We start from the raw sequence: 25190 nt of genomic DNA, 5'->3' as shown, positions 1-25190 counted from the left end.
CAGCTTCGCAGCCGTGACTCACGCCTCAAACTGCACATTGGAGACCGGACCCCCTGTCAGAAGCCCACAGACTCCTTGTTCTCAGTTGAGGAGAACTGTGCTTACTTGACATAAAATGCAAGGGAGAGGTGTTCGCAGTCATCGTCACATTCAATCTGATGATAGTAACAGCTCAGTGGGCCCCCTTCTACAATCTCCTTGTTACCCGCAGTATGTAAATGGTGCAGCAGCCTCCTGTAACCTAAGAAGGAAGTACTTCAGAAACGTCAGTCACTCTCTTTTCTGCTTACACAGTACCTTTGCTTCTGCATTTATCACAGAGGAGAAGTAAATCGAATCTTATTAAGCAAAGATGAGTTCTCCCCGCTACCTTGCTGAATAACGCGACATGAAATCATCTTTCTTATTGGAAGGGAAAGCATCCAATTCAGAGATTTTAGCAGATAATTCAGAGCTATTTGAAATAAATAAACCGATGACAGTAAAGACTGTCACAGTTCATAACTTTCTGAATTATAGTAATTTTTTTAACATGCAGACAAGATTAAAAAAAAAAAAGGAAAGAGCAGAGAGAGGGTTGTATTACGCTCATGAAGATACATGGACCAAGTTATGTATGCAGTCTCTTCATGCATATAAACATATAAAAGAATATGTGTGTCACATGCACACACAACCTCACACACACACACACACGCAAACACCCACACACTCAAACAAGCAATACCTTCTAGCAGATCAGCTCATTCTGAGTATCTGTGAGGGGTCTATCTCAGCTGGAGTTTCCTGGGCAGCACGAACCAGGACGAGGACAAGACTCAGCAACAAAACCTTCAACTTCTGACTCTCATCATCCTTCTTCTAGAGAATCTGAAGGCGCCCCAGTTACTGGAGAGAATGTGCATTGGTTCCACTTTTTATAGGACCTGTCTCTTGGCAGAGTATATATTGATCTAACAGTGTTTAATCACAAGACATAGGTTACACAGACGCCGTCTTCTGACATCCTGGTTGGCAGCTGAGCATTTTGGCATCCTGTGCTTCTTATACAATTCCTGTGTTATTCCTTTCACATTGAAGAGGTCTTTTTAAGCTTATTTTCTAAAACTAATGATGGCACCTTCTGTTTAAGAAGATAAATATTTGGTGGCTCTACCAGGAATCAGTTGTCAGGGCATTCCTCAGAGGGGTCTATATTATTTTAATACTGAAATTGAAATATTGTTGATGTGCAATATTTTTTGTTACAGGTGTACCATATAGGAATTCATCATTTTATTTCTAGTTTTGAAGTTTTAAAAATATTGGCTTGTTTTATTCCCTATGTGATACCGTCTTTATTTTTCAAATAATCTTTGTCCATTAATTATTTTATGCATGGTATTTTGTACCTCTTATTCCACTCCTTGTGTGTGTTTCTGACTTCTTTCCCTCAGCATGTTTGTTTGAATAAACATCTGTATATTTTATAGACTCCGTTCCCATTGCCCCTGCATAGGATCATCAGGATATGTCCCACTTTCATCCATTCCAGCATTGATGGATACATGTTCATAGATGAGTCTTTGTAAGGCATTGAGCTGTCTTATCTCGTGGGTAGAGACTTAGGTTTGGAACTGCTGTATCTCAGTGCCTTCTTATTTTCGATTTCTGCCAACAGGAGGTGAGACTTTCCATTTATCCACCCTTGCCCGGACTCTGTTGGTAGTGATGCTTTCTAAGGCCCGCTTGACTTCACATTCCAAGATGTCTGGCTCTAGGTCGGTGATCACATTATCGTGACTATCTTGGTCGTGAAGATCTTTTTTGTACAGTTCTTCTGTGTATTCCTGCCACCTCTTCTTAATATCTTCTGCTTCTGTTAGGTACATACCATTTCTGTCCTTTATCGCGCCCATCTTTGCATGAAATGTTCCCTTGGAATCTCTAATTTTCTTGAAGAGGTCTCTTGTTTTTCCTATTCTGTTGTTTTCCTCTATTTCTTTGCATTGATCACTGAGGAAGGCTTTCTTATCTCTCCTTGCTATTCTTTGGAACTCTGCATTCAGATGCTTATATCTTTCCTTTTCTCCTTTGCTTTTTGCCTCCCTTCTTTTTACAGCTATTTGTAAGGCCTCCTCAGACAGCCATTTCGCTCTTTTGCATTTCTTTTCCATGGGGATGGTCTTGGTCCCTGTCTCCTGTACAATGTCACGAACCTCCGTCCAGAGTTCATCAGGCACTCTATCAATCTGTGAAAGTGCTGCACTCAATATGCCAGCAGATTTGGAAAACTCAGCAGTGGCCACAGGACTGGAAGAGGTCAGTCTTCATTCCAATCCCAAAGAAAGGCAATGCCAAAGAATGTTCAAACTACCGCACAATTGCACTCATTTCACACGCTAGTAAAGTCATGCTCAAAATTCTCCAAGCCAGGCTTCAGCAGTATGTAAACCGTGAACTCCCAGATGTTCAAGCAGGTTTTAGAAAAGGCAGAGGCACCAGAGATCAAATTGCCAACATCCGCTGGATCATGGAGAAAGCAAGAGAGTTTCAGAAAAACATCTATTTCTGCTTCATTGCCTATGCCAAAGCCTTTGACTGTGTGGATCACAATAAACTGTGGAACATTCTGAAAGAGATGGGAATCCAGGACCACCTGACCTGCCTCTTGAGAAACCTGTATGCAGGTCAGGAAGCAACAGTCAGAACTGGACATGGAACAACCGACTGGCTCCAAATAGGAAAAGGTGTACGTCAAGGTTGTATATTGTCACCTTGCTTATTTAACTTATATGCAGAGTACATCATGAGGAACGCTGGGCTGGAAGAAGCACAAGCTGGAATCAAGATTGCCGGGAGAAATATCAATAACCTCAGATATGCAGATGACACCACCCTTATGGCAGAAAGTGAAGAGGAACTCAAAGGCCTCTTGATGAAAGTGAAAGAGGAGAGTGAAAAGGTTGGCTTGAAGCTCAACATTCAGAAAAGGAAGATCATGGCATCTGGTCCCATCACTTCATGGGAAATAGATGGAAAAACAGTGGAAACAGTGTCAGACTTTGTTTTTTTGGGCTCCAACATCACTGCAGATGCTGATTGCAGCCATGAAATTAAAAGACGCTTGCTCCTTGGAAGGAAAGTTATGACCAACCTTGATAGTATATTAAAAAGCAGAGACATTACTTTGCCAACCAAGGTCTGTCTAGTCAAGGCTATGGTTTTTCCCGTGGTCATGTATGGATGTGAGAGTTGGACTGTGAAGAAAGCTGATCGCCGAAGAATCAATGCTTTTGAACTGTGGTGTTGGAGAAGACTCTTGAGAGTCCCTTATACTGCAAGGAGATCCAACCAGTCCATTCTAAAAGAGATCAATCCTGGGTGTTCATTGGAGGGACTGATGCTAAAGCTGAAACTCCAATATTTGGCCACCTCATGCGACGAGTTGACTCACTGGAAAAGACTCTGATGCTGGGAAAGGTTGGGGGCGGGAGGAGAAGGGGACGACAGAGAATGAGATGGCTGGATTGCCTCACCGACTCTGTGGACATGAGTTTGAGTGAACTCCGGGAGTTGGTGATGGACAGGGAGGCCTGGCGTGCTGTGATTCATGGGGTCGCGGAGAGTCGGACACGACTGAGCGACTGAACTGAACTGAACTGAACTGCCCGGACTCAGTGTGGTCACTTGTTTTCATTTCAGAGATTGTAATAAGTTTGTGAGTGTATCCAAATTTCGGTGGTACTTTTTCCCTTTCCTGAAGGAATAAAGAGGTGGAATTACCGTTTGTTTATTTTCTCTGTAAGTGTCTCTGCAAGTCATTTGTTCATCACTAAGTGAATTAAATTTTTTTTTTCTCTGAAGTTAGTACGGTTTTTCAACACATTCTGCATATGAGCCTCTTTTCAGATGGATGTAGGCCAATAATTTTCCCCCGTCGCTGGCTTCTCTTGTGTTTCCTTAGGCTTGTCCCTCAAAGATGTAAATATTTTGATTGAAGCTTGGTTGTTCACATTCTGTTTCCAGTGTGGGATCCTGGTGTATATTCTAATCAGTAACCACCTGATCTTTAGTCACAGATTATCTGCCTCTAGGTTTCACCTCTAGAGTCTTTCTTGCTTTTGGTCTTAAATGTAGGTTTATGAGTGTCCACGTAAATTGTCAAACATGGAGCAGTGAAAGGATTGAAGCTCTTTATATCTTTTTTTGAATGTGCATTTCCAATTTCTCCAATAGTTTTCCCTATAAAATTATTATTTTCTTCCGAATTTCCTTTGTATCTGTATCCAAAATCTGTTTCTCTCTATATTCCCTTCCCTTCCTGAAAAGCAGCTTTGTTTGTGTTTTGGTTTGTATTTCCCCATTCATGTTTCATTTTTTTTTTTTTTTTTTTGGGCAGTGTTAAAGAGAGTTAGAACATGAAGATCACATGAGTGGCCTTCAACAAATTTGTCTCAAAAGCAAAGCATTCACGGTTCACAAGCTTGTGAAGATGGAATTTCTCATCCATTTCTGGATCATTGAAAGAGAAAGTCATTCATTCACATTCAACTCTTTGCGACCCCATAGACTCTCTAGGCCAGAATACTGGATTGGGTAACCGTTCCCTTCTCCATGGGATCTTCCCAACCCAGGACTCCTGCATTGCAGGCAGATTCTTTAGGAGCTGAGGCACACGGGAAGCCAGAGTAGTGTGTATTTCATTTCACTGAGGGTGTCTGAAAGAGCAAGACATCAGTTTTGCTACGTTTTGGAGCCAAAACACATAACCCTTGAATAAATGCTGGCTGTGGAGAAGGAAATGGCAACCCACTCCAGTGTTCTTGCCTGGAAAATCCCAGGGATCGGGGAGCCTGATGGGGTGCCGTCTATGGGGTTGCAGACGACTGAAGCGACTTAGCAGCAGCAGGAACAGCAGCAGAGTTCTCAACAAAAGGAGATACTCGGTTTCAAACATAAGACTTTAATTGACTTAAGTTACTGTGGTTTTTTTGTACGTGTTTTTATGTTTAGCTGTCATTACCTAAGGAGGTCCTGTGATTTAAAGAAAAATGTAAGGAACAGCATGGTGATTATGACTAATAGTATTGCACACATACCTGGTCAGTCGCTTAGAGTAGAACTTTTATGTGTTTTAATCTCATACACGCACAGACACACATCCACACACGGGGTAATGTGTGAGGGGACAGATGTGTTACTTTACTTGGGTCTTAAAGAAATCACCAGTGACATTTACTCTTTGTCTCTACCTTCCTGGTCCTGAACAATCTGCAGAGTTCTAAGCGTTCCTATGTAAAGACCAATTAAACTCAACACACTTGTCATAGATCCCTCTTCCCCCGTATTTGATATATTTTTAACTGGATGTAAATACTTGAAAATAAAAGTTCAGATAAAATGTTTTTAATGGTTCATATTTCCTGTCTGGTTTCTAATGTTGCTTTCATGATTCAAACTGAAGTTGTTTCTTTTTTTTTTCCGTTAGCTACCACTTCTTATATAGTTTATTTTTTATTTTTATTTTTTATTGGAAGCTAATATCAATAATCTCAGATATGCAGATGACACTACCCTTATGGCAGAAAGTGAAGAGGAACTCAAAAGCCTCTTGATGAAAGTGAAAGAGTAGAGTGAAAAGGTTGGCTTGAAGCTCAACATTTAGAAAACAAATATCATGGCATCTGGTCCCATCACTTCCTGGGAAATAGATGGAAAAGCAGTGGAAATAGTGTCAGACTTTATCTTTTTGGGCTCCAAAATCACTGCAGATGCTGATTGCAGCCATGAAATTAAAAGACGCTTACTCATTGGAAGGAAAGTTATGACAAACCTTGATAATATATTAAAAAGCAGAGACATCACTTTGCCAACCAAGGTCCGTCTAGTCAAGGCTCTGGTTTTTCCCGTGGTGACGTATGGATGTGAGAGTTTGACTGTGAGGAAATCTGATCGCTGAAGAATTGATGCTTTTGAACTGTGGTGTTGGAGAAGACTCTTGAGAGTCCCTTGGACTGCAAGGAGATCCAACTAGTCCATTCTAAGGGAGACTGATCCTGGGTGTTCATTGGAAGGACTGATGCTAAAGCTGAAACTGCAATATTTTGGCCACCTCATGCGACGAGTTGACTCACTGGAAAAGACTCTGATTCTGGGAAAGGTTGGGGGCGGGAGGAGAAGGGGACGACGGAGAATGAGATGGCTGGATGGCATCATTGACTCTGTGGACATGAGTTTGAGTGAACTCCGGGAGTTGGTGATGGACAGGGAGTCCTGGCGTGCTGTGATTCATGGGGTCGTGGAGAGTCGGGCACGACTGAGTGACTGAACTGAACTGAACTGAATTATTTTACAATATTATATTGGTTGGTTTTGCCATACATTGACATGAATCCGCCCCGGGTGTACATGAGTTCCCCCTCCTAAACCCCCCTCCGACCTCCCTTTATCCTCCCTCTGGGTCATCCCCGCATACCAGCCCCGAGCATCCTGTAACATGCATCGACCCTGAACTGGTGATTTGTTTTGCATATGACAACATACATGTTTAATGCCATTCTCCCAAATCATCCCATCCCACTCCCACAGAGTCCCAAAGACTGTTCTATACATCTGGGTCTCTTTTGTTGTCTCATATGCAGGATTATAATTTGCATCTTTCTAAATTCCATATATATGCGTTAGTATACTGTATTGTTTTTCTTTCTGGCTTACTTCACTCGGTATATTAGGCTCCAGTTTCATCCACCTCATTAGAACTGATTCAAATACATTCTTTTTAATGGCTGAGTAATACTCCATTGTGTATATGTACCAAAACTTTCTTATCCATTCATCTGCAGATGGACATCTAAGTTGCTTCCATGTCCTGGCTATTATAAACAGTGCTGCAATGAACATTGGAGTACATGTGTCTCTTTCAATTTTGGTTTCCTCGGTGTGTATGCCCAGGAGTGCGATTGCTGGATCATATGGCAGTTCTATTTCCTGTTTTTTGAGGAATCTCCACACTGTTCTCCATAGTGGCTGTACTAGTTTGGATTCCTACCAAGAGTGTAAGAGGGTTCCCTTCTCTGCACACCCTCTCCAGCATTTACTGCTTGTAGACATTTGGATATCAGCCATTCTGCCTGGTGTGAAATGGTATCTCATTGTGGTTTTGATTTGCATTTCTCTGATTATGAGGGATGTTGAGCATTTTTTCATGTGTTTGTTAGCCATCTTTATGTCTTCTTTGGAGAAATGTCTGTTTAGTTGTTTGGCCCATTTTTTGATTGGGTCGTTTATTTTTCTGGAATTGAGCTGCAGGGGCTGCTTGTATATTTTTGAGATTAATCCTTTATCAGTTGCTTCATTTGCTATTATTTTCTCCCATTCTGAAGGCTGTCTTTTCACCTTACTTATAGTTTCCTTTGCTGTGCAGAAGCTTTTGATTTTAATTAGGTCCCATTTGTTTATTTTTGCTTTTATTTCCAATATTCTGGGAGGTGGGTCTTGGAGGATCCTTCTGTGATTTATGTCGGAGAGTGTTTTGCCTACGTTCTCCTCTATGAGTTTTATACTTTCTGGTCTTACATTTAGCTCTCTAATCCATTTTGAGTTTATTTTTGTGTATGGTGTTAGGAAGTGTTCTAGTTTCATTCTTTTACAAGTGGCTGACCAGTTTTCCCAGCACCACTTGTTAAAGAGACTGTCTTTTCTCCATTTTATATTCTTTCCTCCTTTGTCAAAGATAAGGTGTCCAGAGGTGCGTGGATTTATCTCTGGGCTTTCTATTTTGTTCCATTGATCTATATTTCTGTCTTTATGCCAGTACCATTCTGTCTTGATGACTGTGGCTTTGTAGTAGAGCCTGAAGTCCGGCAGGTTGATTCCCTCAGTTCCATTCTTCTGCCTCAAGATTGCTTTGGCTATTCAAGGTTTTTTGTATTTCCATACAAATTGTGAGATTATTTGTTCTAGTTCTGTGAAAAATATCATTGGTAGCTTGATAGGGATTGCATTGAATGTATAAATTACTTTGGATAGTATACTCATTTTTACAATATTTATTCTTCCAATCCATGAGCATGGTATATTTCTCCATCTATTAGTGTCCTCTTTGATTACTTTCAGTAGTGTTTTATAGTTTTCTATGTTCAAGTCTTTTGTTTCCTTAGGTAGATATATTCCTAAGTATTTAATTCTTTTCGTTGCAACAGTGAATGGAATAGTTTCCTTAATTTCTCTATTTTCTCATTATTAGTGTATACGAATGCAAGGGATTTCTGTGTGTTGATTTTATATCCTGCAACTTTGCTGTAATCATTGATTAGCTCTAGTAGTTTTCTGCTAGAGTCTTTAGGGTTTTCTGTGTAGAGGCTCATGTCATCAGCGAACAGTGAAAGTTTTACTTCTTCTTTTCCTTTGTATTTCTGTGTTGTCGGTTGTGATCTCTCCATTTTCATTTCTAATTTTATTGAGTTGGTTCTTCTCCCTTTGTTTCTTGATGAGTCTGGCTAGTGGTTTGTCAATTTTATTTACCTTCTCAAAGAACCAGCTTTTGAGTTTGTTGATTTTTGCTATGATCTCTTTTGTTTCTATTGCATTTATCTCTGCCATAATTTTTACTATTTCTTTCCTTCTACTGACCCTGGGGTTCTTAATTTCTTCCTTTTCTATTGCTTTAGATGTAGTTAGGTTATTTAGTTGACTTTTTCCTTGTTTCTTGAAGTGTGCCTGTATTGCTATGAACTTCCCCCTTTGCACTGCTTTTACAGTGTCTCACAGGTTTTGGGTTGTTGTGTTTTCATTTTCATCCATTTCTATGCATATTTTGATTTCTCTTTTGATTTCTTCTATGATTTGTTCATTATTCTGCAGCGTGTTGTTCAGCCTCCATATGTTGGCATTTTTAATAGCTTTTCTCCCATAATTTAGATCTAATCTTACTGCATTGTGTTCAGAAAAGATGCTTGGAATGATTTCAATATTTGTGAATTTACCAAGGCTAGATTTATGGCTCAAGATGTGATCTATCCTGGAAAAGGTTCCGTGTGTGCTTTAGAAAAAGTTGAAATTCATTGTTTTGGGGTGAAATGTCCTATAGAGATCTATTAGGTCTAACTGGTCTATTGTATCCTTTAAAGTTTGTGTTTCCTTGTTAATTTTCTATTTAGTTGATCTATCCATAGATGTAAGTGGGGTATTAAAGTCTCCCACTATTATTGTGTTATTGTTAATTTCCCCTTTCATACTTGTTAGTAATTGTCTTACATATTGTGGTGCTCCTAATTTGGAAAACGCAGCAATGGCCACAGGACTGGAAAAGGTCAATCTTCATTCCAGTCCCAAAGAAAGGGAATGCCAAAGAAATCTCAGACTACCGCACAGTTGCACTCATCTCACACGCTGGTAAAGTCATGCTCAAAATTCTCCAAGCTAGGCTTCAGCAATATGTGACTCGTGAACTTCCAGATGTTCAAGAAGGTTTTAGAAAAGGCAGAGGAACCAGAGATCATATTGCCAACATCCGCTGGATCATGGAGAAAGCAAGAGAGTTCCAGAAAAACATCTATTTCTGCTTCATTGGCTATGCCAAAGCCTTTGACTGTGGGGATCACAATAAACTGTGGAAAATTCTGAAAGAGATGGGAATACCAGACCACCTGACCTGCCTCTAGAGAAACCTGTATGCAGGTCAGGAAGGAACAGTTAGAAGTGGACATGGAACAACAGACTGGTTCCAAATAGGAAAAGGAGTACGTCAAGGTTGTATACTGTCACCCTGCTTATTTAACTTATATGCAGAGTACCTCATGAGGAATGCTGGGCTGGAAGAAGCACAAGCTGGAATCAAGATTGCTGGGAGAAATATCAATAACCTCAGACATGCAGATGACACCACCCTTATGGCAGAAAGTGAAGAGGAACTCAAAGGCCTTTGATGAAAGTGAAAGAGGAGAGTGAAAAGGTTGGCTTGAAGCTCAACATTGAGAAAACTAAGATCATGGCATCTAGTCCCGTCACTTCATGGGAAATAGATGGACAAACAGTGGAAACAGTGTCAGATTTTATTTTTGGGGGCTCCAAAATCACTGTGGATGCTGATTGCAGCCATGAAATTAAAAGACTCTTAGTCCTTGGAAGGAAAGTTACCACCAGCCTAGATAGCATATTAAAAATCAGAGACATTACTTTGCCAACCAAGGTCCGTCTAGTCAAGGCTATGGTTTTTCCCGTGATCATGTATGGATGTGAGAGTTGGACTGTGAAGAAAGCATATTGCCGTAGAATTGATGCTTTTGAACTGTGGTGCTGGAGAAGACTCTTGAGAGTCCCTTGGACTGCAAGGAGATCCAACCAGTCCATTCTAAAGGAGATCAATCCTGTGTGTTCATTGGAAGGACTGATGCTAAAGCTGAAACTGCAATACTTTCGCCACCTCATGCGACGAGTTGACTCACTGGAAAAGACTCTGATGCTGGGTGGGATTGGGGGTAGGAGGAGACGGGGACAACAGAGAATGAGGTGGCTGGATGGCATCACTGACTCTGTGGACATGAGTTTGAGTGAACTCCGGGAGTTGGTGATGGACAGGGAGGCCTGGCGTACTGTGGTTCATGGGGTCTCAAAGAGTCGGCCACGACTGAGCGACTGAACTGAACTATGTTGGGTGCATAAATATTTATAATTATTATATCTTCTTCTTGGCTTGATCCTTTGATCATTATGTAGTTTCCTTCTTTGTCTCTTTTCGCAGCCTTTGTTTTAAAATCTATTTTATCTGATATGAGTATTGCTACTCCTGCTTTCTTTTGGTCTCTATTTGCGTGGAATATCTTTTTCCAGCCCTTCACTTCCAGTCTGTATGTGTCCCTCGTTTTGAGGTGGGTCTCTTGTAGACAACATATATGGGGGTCTTGTTTTTGTATCCATTCAGCCAGCCTTCGTCTTTTGGTTGGGGCATTTAACCCATTTATGTTTAAGGTAGTTATTGATCAGTACGATCCCGTAGCCATTTTCTTTATTGCTTTGGGTTCGAGGTTATACACCCTTTCTGTGTTTCCTGTCTAGAGAAGATCCTTTAGCATTTGTTGGAGAACTGGTTTGGTGATGCTGAATTCCCTCAGCTTTTGCTTGTCTGTAAAGCTTTTGATTTCTCCTTCATATTTGAATGAGTTCCTTGCTGGGTACAGTAATCTGGGCTGTAGGTTATTTTCTTTCATCACTTTAAGTATGTCCTGCAATTCCCTCCTGGCCTGAAGAGTTTCTATTGAAAGATCAGCTGTTATCCTTATGGGAAGGATCCTTGTGTGTTATTTGCTGCTTTTCCCTTGCTGCTTTTAATATTTGTTCTTTGTGTTTGATCTTTGTTAATTTGATTAATACGTGTCTTGGAGTATTTCGCCTTGGGTTTATCCTGTTGGGGACTCTCTGTGTTTCTTCGACTTGGGTGATTATTTCTTTCCCTATTTTAGGGAAGTTTTCAACAATTATCTCCTCAAGTATTCTCTCATGGTCATTCTTTTTGTCTTCTTCTTCTGGGACTCCTATGAATCGAATGTTGGAGCTTTTAATGTTCTCCCAGAGGTCTCTAATATTGTCCTCATTTCTTTTAATTTGTTTTTCTTTTTTCCTCTCTGTTTCATTTATTTCTACAATTCTATCTTCTAGCTCGCTTATCCTGTCTTCTGCCTCTGTTATTCTACTGTTTGTTCCCTCCAGAGTGTTTCTGATCTCATCTATTGCATTATTCATTGTATATTGACTCTTTTTTATCTCCTCTAAGTCATTATTAAACCTTTCTTCCACATTCTTAATCCTTTTCTCCAGGTTATTTATCTGTAACTCCAATTTGCTTTCAAGATTTTGAATCATTTTCACCACCAAAATTCGAAATTCTTTATCAGGTACATTCCCTATATCTTCCTCTTTTGTTTGTGTTGGTGGGCATTTATCTTGTTCCTTTACTTGCTGGGTATTTCTCTGCCTCTTCATCTTGCTTATATTGCTTTGCTTGGGGAGGCCTTTCCCTCTTCTGGCAGTTTGTGGAGTTCTCTTCATTATGTAGTTTCCTCACTGTGTGTGGGGTTTGACGGGTGAGTTGTTAAGGTTCCCTGGTTAGGGAAGCTTGTGTCGGTGTTTTGGTGGGTGGAGCTGGATTTCTTCTGTCTTGGGTGCAATAAAATGTCCAGTAATGAGTTATGAGATGTCAGTGGGTTTGCAGTTACTTTGGGCAGCCTGTATATTGAAGCTCAGGGCTATTTTCCTGTGTTGCTGGAGAATTTGTGTGGTATGTCTTGCCCTGGAACTTGTTGACCCTTGGGTGGTGCTTGGTTTCAGTGTAGGTATGGAGACGTTTGATGAGCTCGTATCGATTAATGTTCCTTGGAGTCCGGAGTTCTCTGGTGTTCTCAGGATTCAGGCTTAAGCCTCTTGCCTCTGGTTTTTGGTCTTATTCTTGGAGTAGCCTCTAGACTACTCTGTCATTTCCAAGGTGATTCCCTCTGTTTTAGCTTCTGTTTGCTGGTCTCTTCAGTGTCTAATTTCTGCCCTGACACTAGGGTGTGCGCAGACACTTTTTAAAGACTCAGTTGTTCAGTCCTGTTCTGGGAAGGGAGGAATGCTGCAGAGAAAAACCTCTGGCGTCTGTAGGGAGTGCTCACAGCGTCTCGGCCACACTGTGTTTGACCCCGCTAACAGCGCGTGTGCTGTCCCAGTCTACACTGCACAGGCTCTAGGTTGCTCTGCTGGGAACTGACCTGGGTTGTATGCACTTCCCAGGTCTGAGCGGCTCAGGTGACCAGGTGTTTGGTGAGCACGGTCCCTGTGACTTATCGCCTCCCCAGTCCCTGCCACTCGGTTTTCTGGGAGTACAACCGGTGCACCTTCTCAGGTGGATATCGACCGGCCCGAGCCCAAGAAGTCTTGATTAGCAATGAAGCCTGCCTGCAGTTTGTATCGGATGCCTTTCTGCAGCCGCGGTCGCCCCCTCCGGCTCTGGCTGCCCTCCCTGCCTGTCTCGGTGGGGGAAGGGGGATGGGCCGACCGCAGCAGGCTCACTCTGCTAAGTCCTTTGTTCTGTAAGTGGGGCTGGCAGAGTCTTAGGTTGGATCTTTCCGCCTTTTCGTGGGGAAGCTATCCCAGTCTGCTTTGCTATCCCCAGTTCTCTCAGATTGTTCTCGCGGCATTCAAGCCCAGTCCTCTCTCTATGCAGTTCATCCGGCTCCTCCCTGCCCAGCCCCCGCTTGCTAATGGTGTATGCAGGCATCTGCGCTGCTTCTCCACTGGGAGTTACCATTTGGCGGGTAATCTGTGGTTTTTTTAAAAAAATCTTAAAGAAAAAAAGAGGGTTATGTGGCCCTCTGTGGTTCCAGGCCTCGCCACAGATTCACCAGTGAGAGTGTTTCCTGGTGTTTGTAGACTTCTCTCTTTGTAAAGCCTCCCTTCCTGGGACGGAGCTCCGTTCTTACTTCTTTTGTCTCTCTTTTTATCTTTTATATTTTTTCCTACCTCCTTTCGAAGATAATGGGCTGCTTTTCTGGGTGCCTGATGTCCTCTTCCAGCATTCAGACGTTGTTTTGTGGACTTTACTCGGCGTTCAAATGTTCTTTTGATGAATTTGTGGGGCAGAGAGTGGTCTCGCTATCGTGTTCCTCTACCATCTTGTTCCTTCTCCCGAAGTTGTTTCTGTTAGAATTTTTAAAACAATTTTATGGTGTGTCACAGTGGTCACACTTCTTATAACTTCTGCTCAGTTTTATTTTTTTTAAACGTTAAAACACACACTGGGTGTTTTATGCTGCGCTCTGCTTTTCTCGATTTGCGGGTGGAGTGCTTCTCATGGCGATGGTTCTCCAGCTGGGGCTCCAGATCACAAGTACAGTTGATGTAGTGCGTGGGCTTAGTTGCTGTGCAGCACGGGGGATCTTTCTGGATCAGGGATTCAATCTGTGTCCCCTGCATTGGCTGGTGGATTCTGAATCACTGGACCTGAAAGTTAGTTGTTTTGTTTCTTTGCTTTCCTTCTTGTTTTAGGCAGCTTCCTTGGTTGAGACCTAAGTGAGCATCGCTTCATTCTCTCTGGGGCTATTGGGAGTTGGCCTCCACTCTTCCCCAGCACCAATACTGGACACCTTCCAACCTAGGTGGCTCATCTTTCAGTGTCTTATCTGTTTGCCTTTTCACAGGGCTCATGGGGTTCCCACAGCAAGAATACTGGAGTGGTTGGCCATGTGCTCCTCCAGTGGATCTCACGTTCTGTCAGAACTCTTCACTGTGGCCTGTCTGTCTTGGGTGGCCCTGCACGAAGTGGCTCACAGCTTCACTGAGTTATGCCAGCCCCTTACCGCACAAGGCAGTGATCCATGAAGTGTGTATAGTTTAGTCGTCAACCACTACTGTTCTGTTTTCTGTCAACAACTCGAGTTAATGGAGACAAATATCTTGACCTTGAAGATGAGTGGTTGTAACATGCATTCAAAGCACATCTAGCTTACAATGAGCCCTGGCAGCGTATGTGACCAGTGCCCTATTCTGTCTTTTCTGTCACTCCCGAAGCATTTCAGGTGAGCCAAGCCTTCCTTATCCTCTGTTGAGTTCAGTTGATTTCAGTCGCTCAGTCATGTCTGACTCTTTGTGACCCCATGAACCGCAGCACGCCAGGCCTCCCTGTCCATCTCCAACTCCCGGAGTCCACCCATACCCATGTCCATTGAGTAGGTGATGCCATCCAACCATCTAATCCTCTGTCGTCCCCTTCTCCTCCTGCCCTCAGTCTTTCCCAGCATCAGGGTCTTTTTAAATGAGTCAGCTCTTTGTATCAGGTGGCCAAATTATTGGAGTTTCAGCTTCAACATCAGTCCTTCCAGTGAACACCCAGGACTGATCTCTTTTAGGATAGACTGGTTGGACCTCCTTGCAGTCCAAGGGACTCTCAAGAATCTTCTCCAGCACCACAGTGCAAAAGCATCAATTCTTCAGCGATCAGCTTTCTTTATAGTCCAACTCTCACATCCATACATGACCACTGGAAAAACCATAGCCTTGACTAGATGGATCTTTGTTGGCAAAGTAATGTGTCTGCATTTTAATATGCTGTCTAGGTGGGTGATAACTTTCCTTCTAAGGAGTAAGCTTCGGTGCTTACCAAAGGTCCCCTGAGTGGTCTAGGACTGCCTCATCTCTCCCATCTCCCTTAAACATTTTTCCTGGTCTCTTGTCTTTTCCAGTTGCATGATCTATTGGGTACCCATGATGCTCCTTTCTTCCCATCAGTTGGCACCAATCAATGACTTTTACTTTTGAAAATTGTCTGATGAGGAACTTTTATGCAAAGCTTTAGGTAACTCTGCACCTGCTGCTGCTGCTGCTGCTAAGTCACTTCAGTCGTGTCCGACTCTGTGTGACCCCATAGACGGCAGCCCACCAGGCTCCCCCATCCCTGGGATTCTCCAGGCAAGAACACTGGAGTGGGTTGCCATTTCCTTCTCCACCTGCATCAACATCAAATTCTTTGCTTCCAGGGTTTGAGCTGCAGAATACCAGCAGCAAGTCGGACAGCACAGACCGCGTGCTTTGTAAACACCATCAGGGCGCTTTCTTTAGTAAATACTGTTCCCTTTTGTTGTATGTATGTCTGTGCTCAGTTGATAAATTGTGTCTGACTCTTGTGACCTCATGGATTGTAGCCCGCCAGGCTCCTCTGTCTTTGGGATTCCCCATGCAAGAACACTGGAGTGGGTTTCCATTTCCCCCTCTGGGGCGTCTTCTCAACCCAGGAGTAAAAGCTTCATCCTTGTGTCTCCTGCATTAGTAGGTATATTCTTTACCACTGCATCCCCTGGAAGACTGCATGCTGCAAAATCCTCCCCACCACTTGCAACCCCACAGCAGATGAACGCTGCTTAACCCCATGCTTGAGTTGTTTTCAGGTGTTACTTAGGATAGCTCAGATTCTATTTGAAGTTGTCTGACTAACCAATTCCATCTCTCCCATGACATCTGACAGGAACCTTATATCACCATATACAACTACCATCTGTGGTTTATTCTCTCTTGTAAACACACTCGCTGGATTCACACTGTGTGTCCTAAACAGCGTTATCTTCTCCTTTGTACACTTGATTTTCTTCATAGTTGAATTTACATGTTGTGTGCATTTTCCAGTAGAAGTTTGTCCACTACACATATATGCATTAATGAATTTATTGATCAGTTTAGGAATCCAGTAACATCAGGAAGAACAGAAGATAGTCACAGTTGGAAAACCTGGGTTCTGGATCATGATTTTCTGGGAGAGAAGGAATGATGATTTCAAGGAAAATGTCTATTATCTTCATATGTGTTTTTGGGACATATTACTGCTTCGATGCTGCTCGTATTCTTAAGCCTGAAAGGAAAGTAAAACATTGTTGAGTTGCCTAAGGTTAATATGATATTGCCCAGAGCAGGAATGATAAAACAGAAGCAGTTTTTGTTGGAAACAGTGGAAAATTTTCCTACAATATGCGTTTCACAGAAGTTCATCTGTGTGTACCCCTGTGGCGTTGCATAGAATTACCACCTGGGGAAAATTGTTGTGAATTAGTCTAGTATCAGGTCTTACGTTGAGAGGTAGTAAGTTACGTATTGACAGCTCTGAAATGTAGGAGATTATAAACTATGTGAAATGTGCCAGTTACATCTTCTGCAGTCTCATGTATCATCATGAATGTGTTGTGGCTGCAAGGTCCTTCATTCACAGTGGGATTCCCCAGAGATCATCATAACTCACAGCTCAGGGCTTCACACAGACTCCTTTGTCCTGAAAGCATCTCACTGTGGAGTCTAGACCGTGTCAGTCTTTAGATACTGAATCCAAAGACTTAAGGAAGTCTGAGCCTTTGGCACGTGGCAATGTGAAGTGTTTTTTATTCCCATTCTTTATTAAAATTGATTTTTATTGACGTAGAGTTGATGTGCAATGTCGTATTAGTTTCAGGTATAGTGGAAAATGATTCATTTATAACTTTGTTATTGCTGAGTCACTCAGATGTGTCTTAAACTTTGTGTCCTATGGAGTATATCTTGGCAGACTCCTCTGTTCATTGCATTTTCCAGGCAAGAATACTGGATGGGGTTTCCATTTCCTACTCCAAGTGATCTTCCTGACCCAGGGATAAAACCCACCTCTCCTGTGTTTCCTGCATTGGCAGGCAGTTTCTTGACCTCTGAGTCACCTTGGAAGCCCTCATTTATAAATATATATATATATATATCAATGTCTATCTATCTATCTATATATATTTATATGCAGGTAAATGTATACCTTTTTAATAAATTCTTCTTCTTTTATGTTATTAGAAGCCACTGAGTGTTGTTCTCTGTGCTATCCAGTAGATCTTTTTTTGTTTATTTCATATATTTTAGTGTGCATCTGGTCATCTGAAACTCCTAATTTACCATTTGCCTGCTTCCCCTTTGGTTACCATTAATTTTATCCATGTTTGAGAGTCTGTTTCTGGTTTATTATTATTATTATTTATCTTTATTGATCTCTTTTATTTCTTTTTTTTTTTAAATTTTACAATATTGTATTGATTTTGCCATACATTGACATGAATCTGCCTTGGGTGCACACGTGTTCCCCATCTTGAAATCCCCTCCCACCTGCCTCCCATACCATCCCTCTGGTTCATCCCAGTGCACCAACCCCCAATAATAATGGTTCATTTGCATCATACTTTAGACTCCACATAGACGTGATAGCATATATTTGCGTTTCTCTTTCTGACTTACTTCGCTCAGTAAGATCATGTCTAGGTCCATCCATGTTGCTGCACGCGGCGTTACTTCATTCTTTTTCGTGACGGGGTAATATGACATTGTGTATGTATCCCACTCTTAAAGCAGTTAAAAAACCCTCCCCCAAAGTGTTAACCTACAGAAAGGAAACAGCCTTGTCATTTGTCACATGTCTACTCACCCAGCTGATGCTCTCTGTTCTCATGGAGGACAGTTGTCTGAAAGAGAAAGAACAAGGGGACAGATGACCACTGACATGCCTCTATGTCAAGGGGTTATTTCAAAGCAGCTTTTGTAAGAGATGTCTCTGTGAAAGGGAAATGTGACTTCAATGTCCTACTGATGTGTTTTCATTTCGGATACCTGCTGTCCTCTGGGGCTTTACCTGTTTCGATGACATTATCTATGTTTTCATTTGGAATCCCCCTTTCACTGTTCAGTTCCTGATACTTCTGAAGTTCTTCTTGAGTGAAGCTGTCTCCTCTGCCTGGATTTCATAGCAAACAGGGCAGAAGAGGTGTGTATTAGAATCGTTTATAGGTTATAGAGTGTCAGCCGGCTCATACCTGTAGCGTCCAGTAAGACTCACCAACACCATTGCCTCCACCATCGCCTAAACCCTGCTCTGCAGGTAGCTTTCCATAGCTGTGCCCGAGTGTGCACACAGGTCTTCATATTTTTCCATGGGGCAGAGTCCACATAGCTAGCAAGTCACCACGTTCCTCTTCTCACAACTACTTAGTGAGCTGCAGGTCATTCAACTGTGAGCTTAAGCATGCCCCAGTGAGATGCAACTCTTCATGGTCCATTGAAGAAGTTCATGGCGAGTCTGAGCCTCAGAATTCCTCCCAACTCTAACTCTTTCTGTTCGCTTTGTGTACATTCTAGAATTCCATCCCTGGGGTTTTCAGGAACCCTCATGAAATGAAAGTAGAGGGTTATTATTTGGAATTATCACAAGCACTCTGATCCCATTGAGATGGTTCAGGATCGTATGTATGTTCCTTACCCCACCCCTGATGTGTTCAGCCTGCCTTTTGTCTGTGAAATATTTTAGTCAAAGAATAAGTTTAATCAGAGAATTGAGAATGTCAGATAGCAAAGGAAAAAAGACAAATAGATGAAATAATAATGTAGTCATGAAGCAAAGATAAGGACCTGCAGATCCTCCGCAAGGGCAATAGATATTATTCTGGGTCATACCCTGTGCGCTGTTTTATACACACTGAAACCCCCACCCAGTAGACAAGTTTACTACATGATGACCAGACTGCAGCCATGACAGAAGCTGCCACCGTTTAGAGAACTGACGTCCAGGAGATGGGAACATAGCGGTCCTGGAACTGAAGATTAACTGTAGTGAATACATCAGGATAACGCTGGTCAACCGCTCATGGTTAACTTCAAAATGACTGTCAGATCTGACTGCTGTTTTTGCAAGGAGCCCCCTCCCTCTGTCTGTAAAAGCTCTTGCCCCACTGGTTGCCAGTTGTGGGGTTGTTTAGTCAGCGTTTGGACAGAAATCCACTCTCCCACCTAGTTGTTGGCATATGAACGAAGCAGACATTGCTTCCTATGAAGCTGGGCTCTTAGTTGGCTTTTGAAAGGAGGGCAGCAGGAACCCGCTTTTGGTAACAACATTGCACACACTTCTCAGGTATTTTTTCAGGCTTTGTCATCCTCAAATACAAGACAGAACAGCCATCCACCTCCAATGTCCATAAAATAGCAGAAAGGATAAAGGGATGTCAGAGAACCAGGGGACTGCGTGGATGGCAGAATGACTGACATGCCTGTCCACACTTCTTCTACAGGATTCAGTATCATAGAGAGGTATTTGCAGAGCTTTGCGTTCAGGTTCAGGCAGTATTTTAAATATTGTGAGGAAGAAGAAAGCGTTGTTGTAGAGAAGAATGCAGCCGTGGCCAGGACCTGTGCGTCAGCTAAACTCAGATTTAAGCTTGGTTCACTTTGGCATCAGGACCTGGCAACTCTGTTGTGTGATCCTTGGCGAGAAAGTCATGGAGCTTCCTGGAATATCTCATTGGAATCTGGGACAAGAGTATCTCCTATTTAAAAATGCCATCTGATAGAAGTCCCAGTGGATACATCTCCTCATTTTTCTAGCAAACTTTCTAAATCCCTGCCTCGTTTCACGTGAAGTCTGAATTCTCCGTGTGAACACACGTCTGTCCCAGGGTTCTTCCTATGAGGTGCTGTGGTTAGTTGCTCAGTCCTATCTGACTCTTTCTGATCCCATGAACTCTTTCCTGCCAGCCTCCTCTGTCCATGGGATTCTCCAAGCAAGAATACTGGAGTGGATTCCCATGCTCTCCTCCAGGGATTTCTTGACCCTGGGAGAGAATCCAAGTGTCGTACATTGCAGGTGGGTTCTTTCCTGTCTGAGCAGCAGTGAAGCCATAATATAAGGTATGTGTGTCCTTCTCAAATTAGTATGAAAATACTGATCATATGAACATATCTGCTTTGTATTGGACAAACGACAGTACGTACCAACACCTTCAGTTATTTTTGTGATCTTCTCTCCATCATCGTTTTCAAAATAAGTTACCAGCATGTTGTCTGATACATGAATGATTTGAAAAACATTTGTACCCGCGACTGTGACAGAAAAAGAGAAAATCAAGCCTCAATATGACGAACTCCTTTTCTTTTCATTTGAGTGCATTTTTCCTCACATGCTATCATCTGTCTTCCCTCGGATGATGAACCTTATCTCACTGACATTTCTAGTTGTGTGTTTCTAGAACCAGTTAAGACAGCTAGTGAGCTAGGAAAGCTTTCTCCACACCCCTTCTTCTGAAGATAATTAAGGCTTCCAGTCTTCTAGACTGAGCAGTCTGTGCACGAGGCAAAGTTTCTTATTGCAGCTGTAGGAGGTGTTGAACCTCAGCCATCTCAAACCAGATCCCAAAACCTGACTGTTAAATTTTCAGGAATTGTGACCCAGTATGGAGGTGCAATAATGGTTAGAAAGGAATTCTAATAATTTGAATCAATCATAGTAAAATAAAAGGTAATGCCCAGTCCAGAGTTATTTCCTAGTGGAAGAGCTAAAAAAAGACGTACAAATTAGTCTGATGCAAAATGTTCAACATATATTCTCTGCAGTGTTTGCAGATTAGATCCTGTGGCTGTGCATCTACAGTTGCAATTAGAAAAGATTCACCAGACAGAGATTAGAATCCTCCATTACGTTTTCTCCATGAAAGTGAAATATATGGACACTTGAACACTTAATATATTACAGTATTGATATTAATATTTGAGAATAATTTTCTGTTATTTTCAACTACAGAGATAGAATCTCTGTTAATGCCCCTTTCAAATTATATATTGATATTTGTATTTGAGAATTCTTTCTCCTTATTTTAAGCTATAGAGATAGAAGTCTATGGTAAAGTCCCTTTCAGTCTGTAAAAATTAGTTTAAACCTTTGGGCTCTTACTTTAGCTGTTGTCATTTTTGGGCTTTAAGTTAATCATGTTCTACTTTCTAAACTTGCTAATGAAGAACTTTGAATATTTAAAGAATTTCTTTAGTTTCTGCAAATTTGATTATGTAGGTCAAATAAAAGAAAACAGAATTGAGAGAGTTGTTCCAATCCTAAGTAAGTCTACACACTTCTCCATGCCCAAGGAACACGAGGAGTCAATGTTCTGGGTATTTTTCTCAGAGACCATGAATGGCCACATTCCAACCTGGGACCTCATCCTGGTGTTGTGGGGCAGAATTGATTGGTGAAAAATTAAATCGCTTTTCCAAGGTTGCATTGGTAATCAGTAGAGGAAATGGTCAACCCATCCAGACATCTAGTTCTCTTGAATGGAACCGAGACTATCCATCTGAACATGTTCCATGGTTTTCTGGAAGACTGCTCATCTGAAAAGCTGGAATACTCACATTCTATGATGTAAACATCTGCTTCTTGTCTCTGTAGCACTTCTGTGAATTTCTCGCATCTCCCGTCTTCCCTGAAAACCAAACAGACAAGACATTCCTTCCTCACCTTTCACTCCCCAGGGCTTGAGGACGTCCTTCCGTGAATAGAGTTCGCACACCCAGCTTCACAGCCAGGACTCACGCCTCTGACTGCACATTGGAGCCTGGACCCCATGTCAGAAGCCAAGAGACTCCTTGTTCTCAGTTGGGTCAGGTTGTGCTTACTTGGCATAAAATGTAAGGGAGAGGTATTCACAGTTGTCAATACATTCAATCTGACGATAGTAACACCTCAGTGGGCCCCCTTCCACAATCTTCTCCTTGTTATCTGCAGCTGCGTAAATGGTGCGCCACTGTCCTGTAACCTAACAAGGAAAGTGTCCATTAACGTCAGTCAGTATCTTTTCTGGTTCATCACCAATACACAACACTATCTTGGCTTTGCATTTACCACAGAAGAGAAGTAAATTGAATCTTATTAAGCACACGACTGGAAAGGGTCAGTTTTCATTCCAGTGCCAAAGAATACTGAAACTACTGCACAATTGCATTCATCTCACACGCTAGTAAAGTAATGCTTAAAATTCTCCAAGCCAGGCTTCAGCTGAACCATGAACTTCCAGATGTCCAAGCTGGTTTTAGAAAAGGCAGAGGAACCAGAGATCAAATTGCCAACATCCTCTGGATCATCGAAAAAGCAAGAGAGTTCCAGAAAAACATCTATTTCTCCTTTATTGTCCATGCCAAAGCCTTTGACAGTGGGGATCACAATAAACTGTGGAAAATTCTTCAAGAGATGGGAATACCAGACCACCTGACCTTCTTCTTGAGAAACCAGTATGAAGGTCAGAAAGCAACAGTTAGAACTGTACATGGAACAACGGACTGGTTCCAAACAGGAAAAGGAGTACGTCAAGATTGTATATTGTCCCCCTGCTTATTTCACTTATATGCAGAGTACATCATGAGAAACGCTGGTCTGGAGGAAGCACAGCTAGAATCAAGATTTCTGGGAGAAATATCAGTAACCTCAGATATGCAGATGACACTACCCTTATGGCAGAAAGTGAAGAAGAACTAAAGAGCCTCTTGATGACAGTTAAAGAGGAGAATGAAAAAGTTGGCTTAAAGCTCAACATTCAGAAAACTAAAATCGTAGCATCCGGTCCCATTACTTCATGGCAAATAAATGTGGAAACAGTGGAAAAAGTGGCTGACTTTATTTTTCTGGGCTCCAAAATCACTGCAGATGCTGATTGCAGCCATGAAATTAAAAGCCGCTTACTCCTTGGAAGGAAAGTTATGACCAACCTAGACAGCATATTAAAAAGCAGAGACATTACTTTGCCAACAAATGTCCGTCTATTCAAGGCTCTGGTTTTTCCAGATGTCATGTATGGATGTGAGAGTTGGACTGTAAAGAAAGGTGAGCACCGAAGAATTGATGCTTTTGAACAGTGGTGTGGGAGAAGACTCTTGAGAGTCCCTTGAACTGTAAGGAGAGCCAACCAGTCCATCCTAAAGGAGATCCGTCCTGGGTGTTCATTGGAAGGACTGATGTTGAAGCTGAAACTCGAATACTTTGGCCACCTGATGTGAAGAGCTGACTCATTTGAAGAGACTCTGATGCTGAGAAAGATTGAGGGCAGGAGGGGAAGGGGACAACAGAGGATGAGATGGTTGGATGGCATCACCGACCTGAAGGACATTGGTTTGGGTGAATTCCGGGAGATGCTGATGGACAGGGAGGTCTGGCTTGCTGCGGTTCATGGGATTGCAAAGATCAGACACGACTGAGCTACTGAAGTGAAGCAAAGAAGATTAATAAATTAAAAGATGCTTGATCCTTGAAAGAAAAGTAATGACCAATAGATAGCATATTAAAAAGCAGAGACATTACTTTGCCAACAAAGGTCCGTCTAGTCAAAACTATCTTTTCTCCAGTAGTATGGATGGATGTGAGAGTTGGTCTATAGAAAGAAAGCTGAGCACTGAAGAATTGATGCTTTTGAACTGTGGTAATGGAGAAGACTCTTGACAGTCCCTTGGAATACAAGGAGATCCAACCAGTCCTTCCTAAAGGAAACCAGTCCTAAATATTCATTGGAAGGACTGATGCTGAAGCTGAAACCCCAATACTTTCACCACATTATGTGAAGAACTGACTCATTGGAAAAGACCGTGATGCTGGGCAAGATTGAAGGCAGGAGGAGAAGGGGATGACAGAGGACGAGATGGTGGGATGGTATCACCGACTCGATGGACATGGGTTTGAGTAAACTCCAGGAGTTGGTGATGGACAGGGAAGCTGGCTGTGCTGCAGTCCATTGGGTCGCAAAGAGTTGGACACGACTGAGCAACTGAACTATCTGAAGCAAAGAAGAGTTCTACTTCCTGCCTTGCTGAATTACATGACATGACATCATGATATATGTTGGAACAGAAAGCGTAGTATTTAGCGTTTTTACACAGAATTTGGAGTTTTTTGTCATCACTAAAACAATGCTAGTAAAAACTGTGACAGTTCATAACTTTCTGAATGTTTGCATGTTAGGTTCTTGTTGTTTTGTTTTACGTACAGACAAGAAGAAAGATTCCAAGAAAAATACCAAGAGCAGATAGAGCGTTGTATTGCGTTCATGTAGATACGTCAACCATGATATGTGTACAGTCTGGTCGTACATATTAAACAAGAATATCTCTGTCGTGTGCACACACAACCTCCGACATATAACCTCTACACACACACTTGCCCAGGAAAACAGGCAAGACCTTCTAGCAGATTAACTCATTCTGAGTACCTTTGAGTGGTCTATCTCAGTTGCAGTTTCCTGGGCCACACAAACCAGACCAAAGACGAGAGTCACGAACACAACCTTCATCTTGGGACTCTTGTTGTCCTTCTGCTAGAGAAGCTGAGGATGTCCTGGTTGTTGGAGAGCTTGTGAATTGGTTTCACGTTTTATAGGATACATCTCTTGGCAGAATCCATATTGATCAAACAGTGGTTGATCTTAATATCTTGAATACATAGATATTGTCTTCGGACATCCTGGTTGGCAGCTGAGCTTTTTGGCATTCTGTGCTTCTTATATACACCTCCTGTGTTATTCCTTTCACATTGAAGAGGTCTGTTTAAGTTTATTTTGTAAAACTAAAGATGGCCCTGTCCTGTCTCAGAAGGTAAAATATGTGGTGTCTCTACTAGGAATGAGTTTTCAGGGAATTCCTCCAAGGGGTCTATGTTTTTATATGTTAAAATTGAAGTACAGCTGATGTACAATATTTTTTTTTTTGTTACAGGTGTACCATTTAGGTATTCATAATTTCTCCTTTTGAAGTTATAAAAGTATTGGCTTTCCTCCCCTATGTTGAATAATCTTTATTTTTCAAATAATCTTTGTCTATTATTTATTTTATGCATAGTACTGTGTTCTTCTTATTCCACTCCTCCTGAGTGTGTGTTTCCGACTTCTTTT

At 42.0% G+C, this 25190-nt stretch overlaps 1 protein-coding gene across 1 annotated transcript; it reads right to left on the bottom strand.

Annotated features, from left to right (window-relative positions):
- Positions 1–16207: 16207 nt before the first annotated feature.
- LOC148773041 (allergen Bos d 2-like) lies at positions 16208–24648 on the bottom strand. The gene is made up of 7 exons (XM_088834459.1): positions 24513–24648; positions 21937–22076; positions 21673–21743; positions 20263–20370; positions 18134–18235; positions 17930–17966; positions 16208–16354 (listed from the first exon to the last, which is right to left on the bottom strand). The coding sequence occupies exons 1-6, from the start codon at positions 24591–24593 to the stop codon at positions 17950–17952; spliced, it is 519 nt and encodes a 172-aa protein (XP_088690585.1). The 5' UTR covers positions 24594–24648; the 3' UTR covers positions 16208–16354; positions 17930–17949.
- Positions 24649–25190: the final 542 nt, after the last annotated feature.

The sequence above is a fragment of the Moschus berezovskii genome, chromosome Y (assembly GCF_049115385.1).
Source record: "Moschus berezovskii isolate FMDL1 chromosome Y, NW_MosBer_1.0, whole genome shotgun sequence".
In the NCBI taxonomy this organism is placed as follows: Eukaryota; Metazoa; Chordata; class Mammalia; order Artiodactyla; family Moschidae; genus Moschus; species Moschus berezovskii.
Note: the sequence above shows the minus strand (reverse complement) of the source record. Positions and strands in the feature narration are given on the sequence as shown.

Bases quoted from the DNA above. Each gene is read 5' to 3' on its own strand.
- LOC148773041 (XM_088834459.1), bottom strand. From the start codon at position 24,593: ATGAAGGTTGTGTTCGTGACTCTCGTCTTTGGTCTGGTTTGTGTGGCC. The intron at 20,371-21,672 runs GTGAGTATTCCA...TTTCTGTCACAG, and splicing joins AGATGTTTACATCATAGAAT to TCGCGGGTACAAATGTTTTT. The intron at 18,236-20,262 runs GTACGTACTGTC...TATGAAATCCAG, and splicing joins AAAAATAACTGAAGGTGTTG to GCAGAGGAGACAGCTTCACT.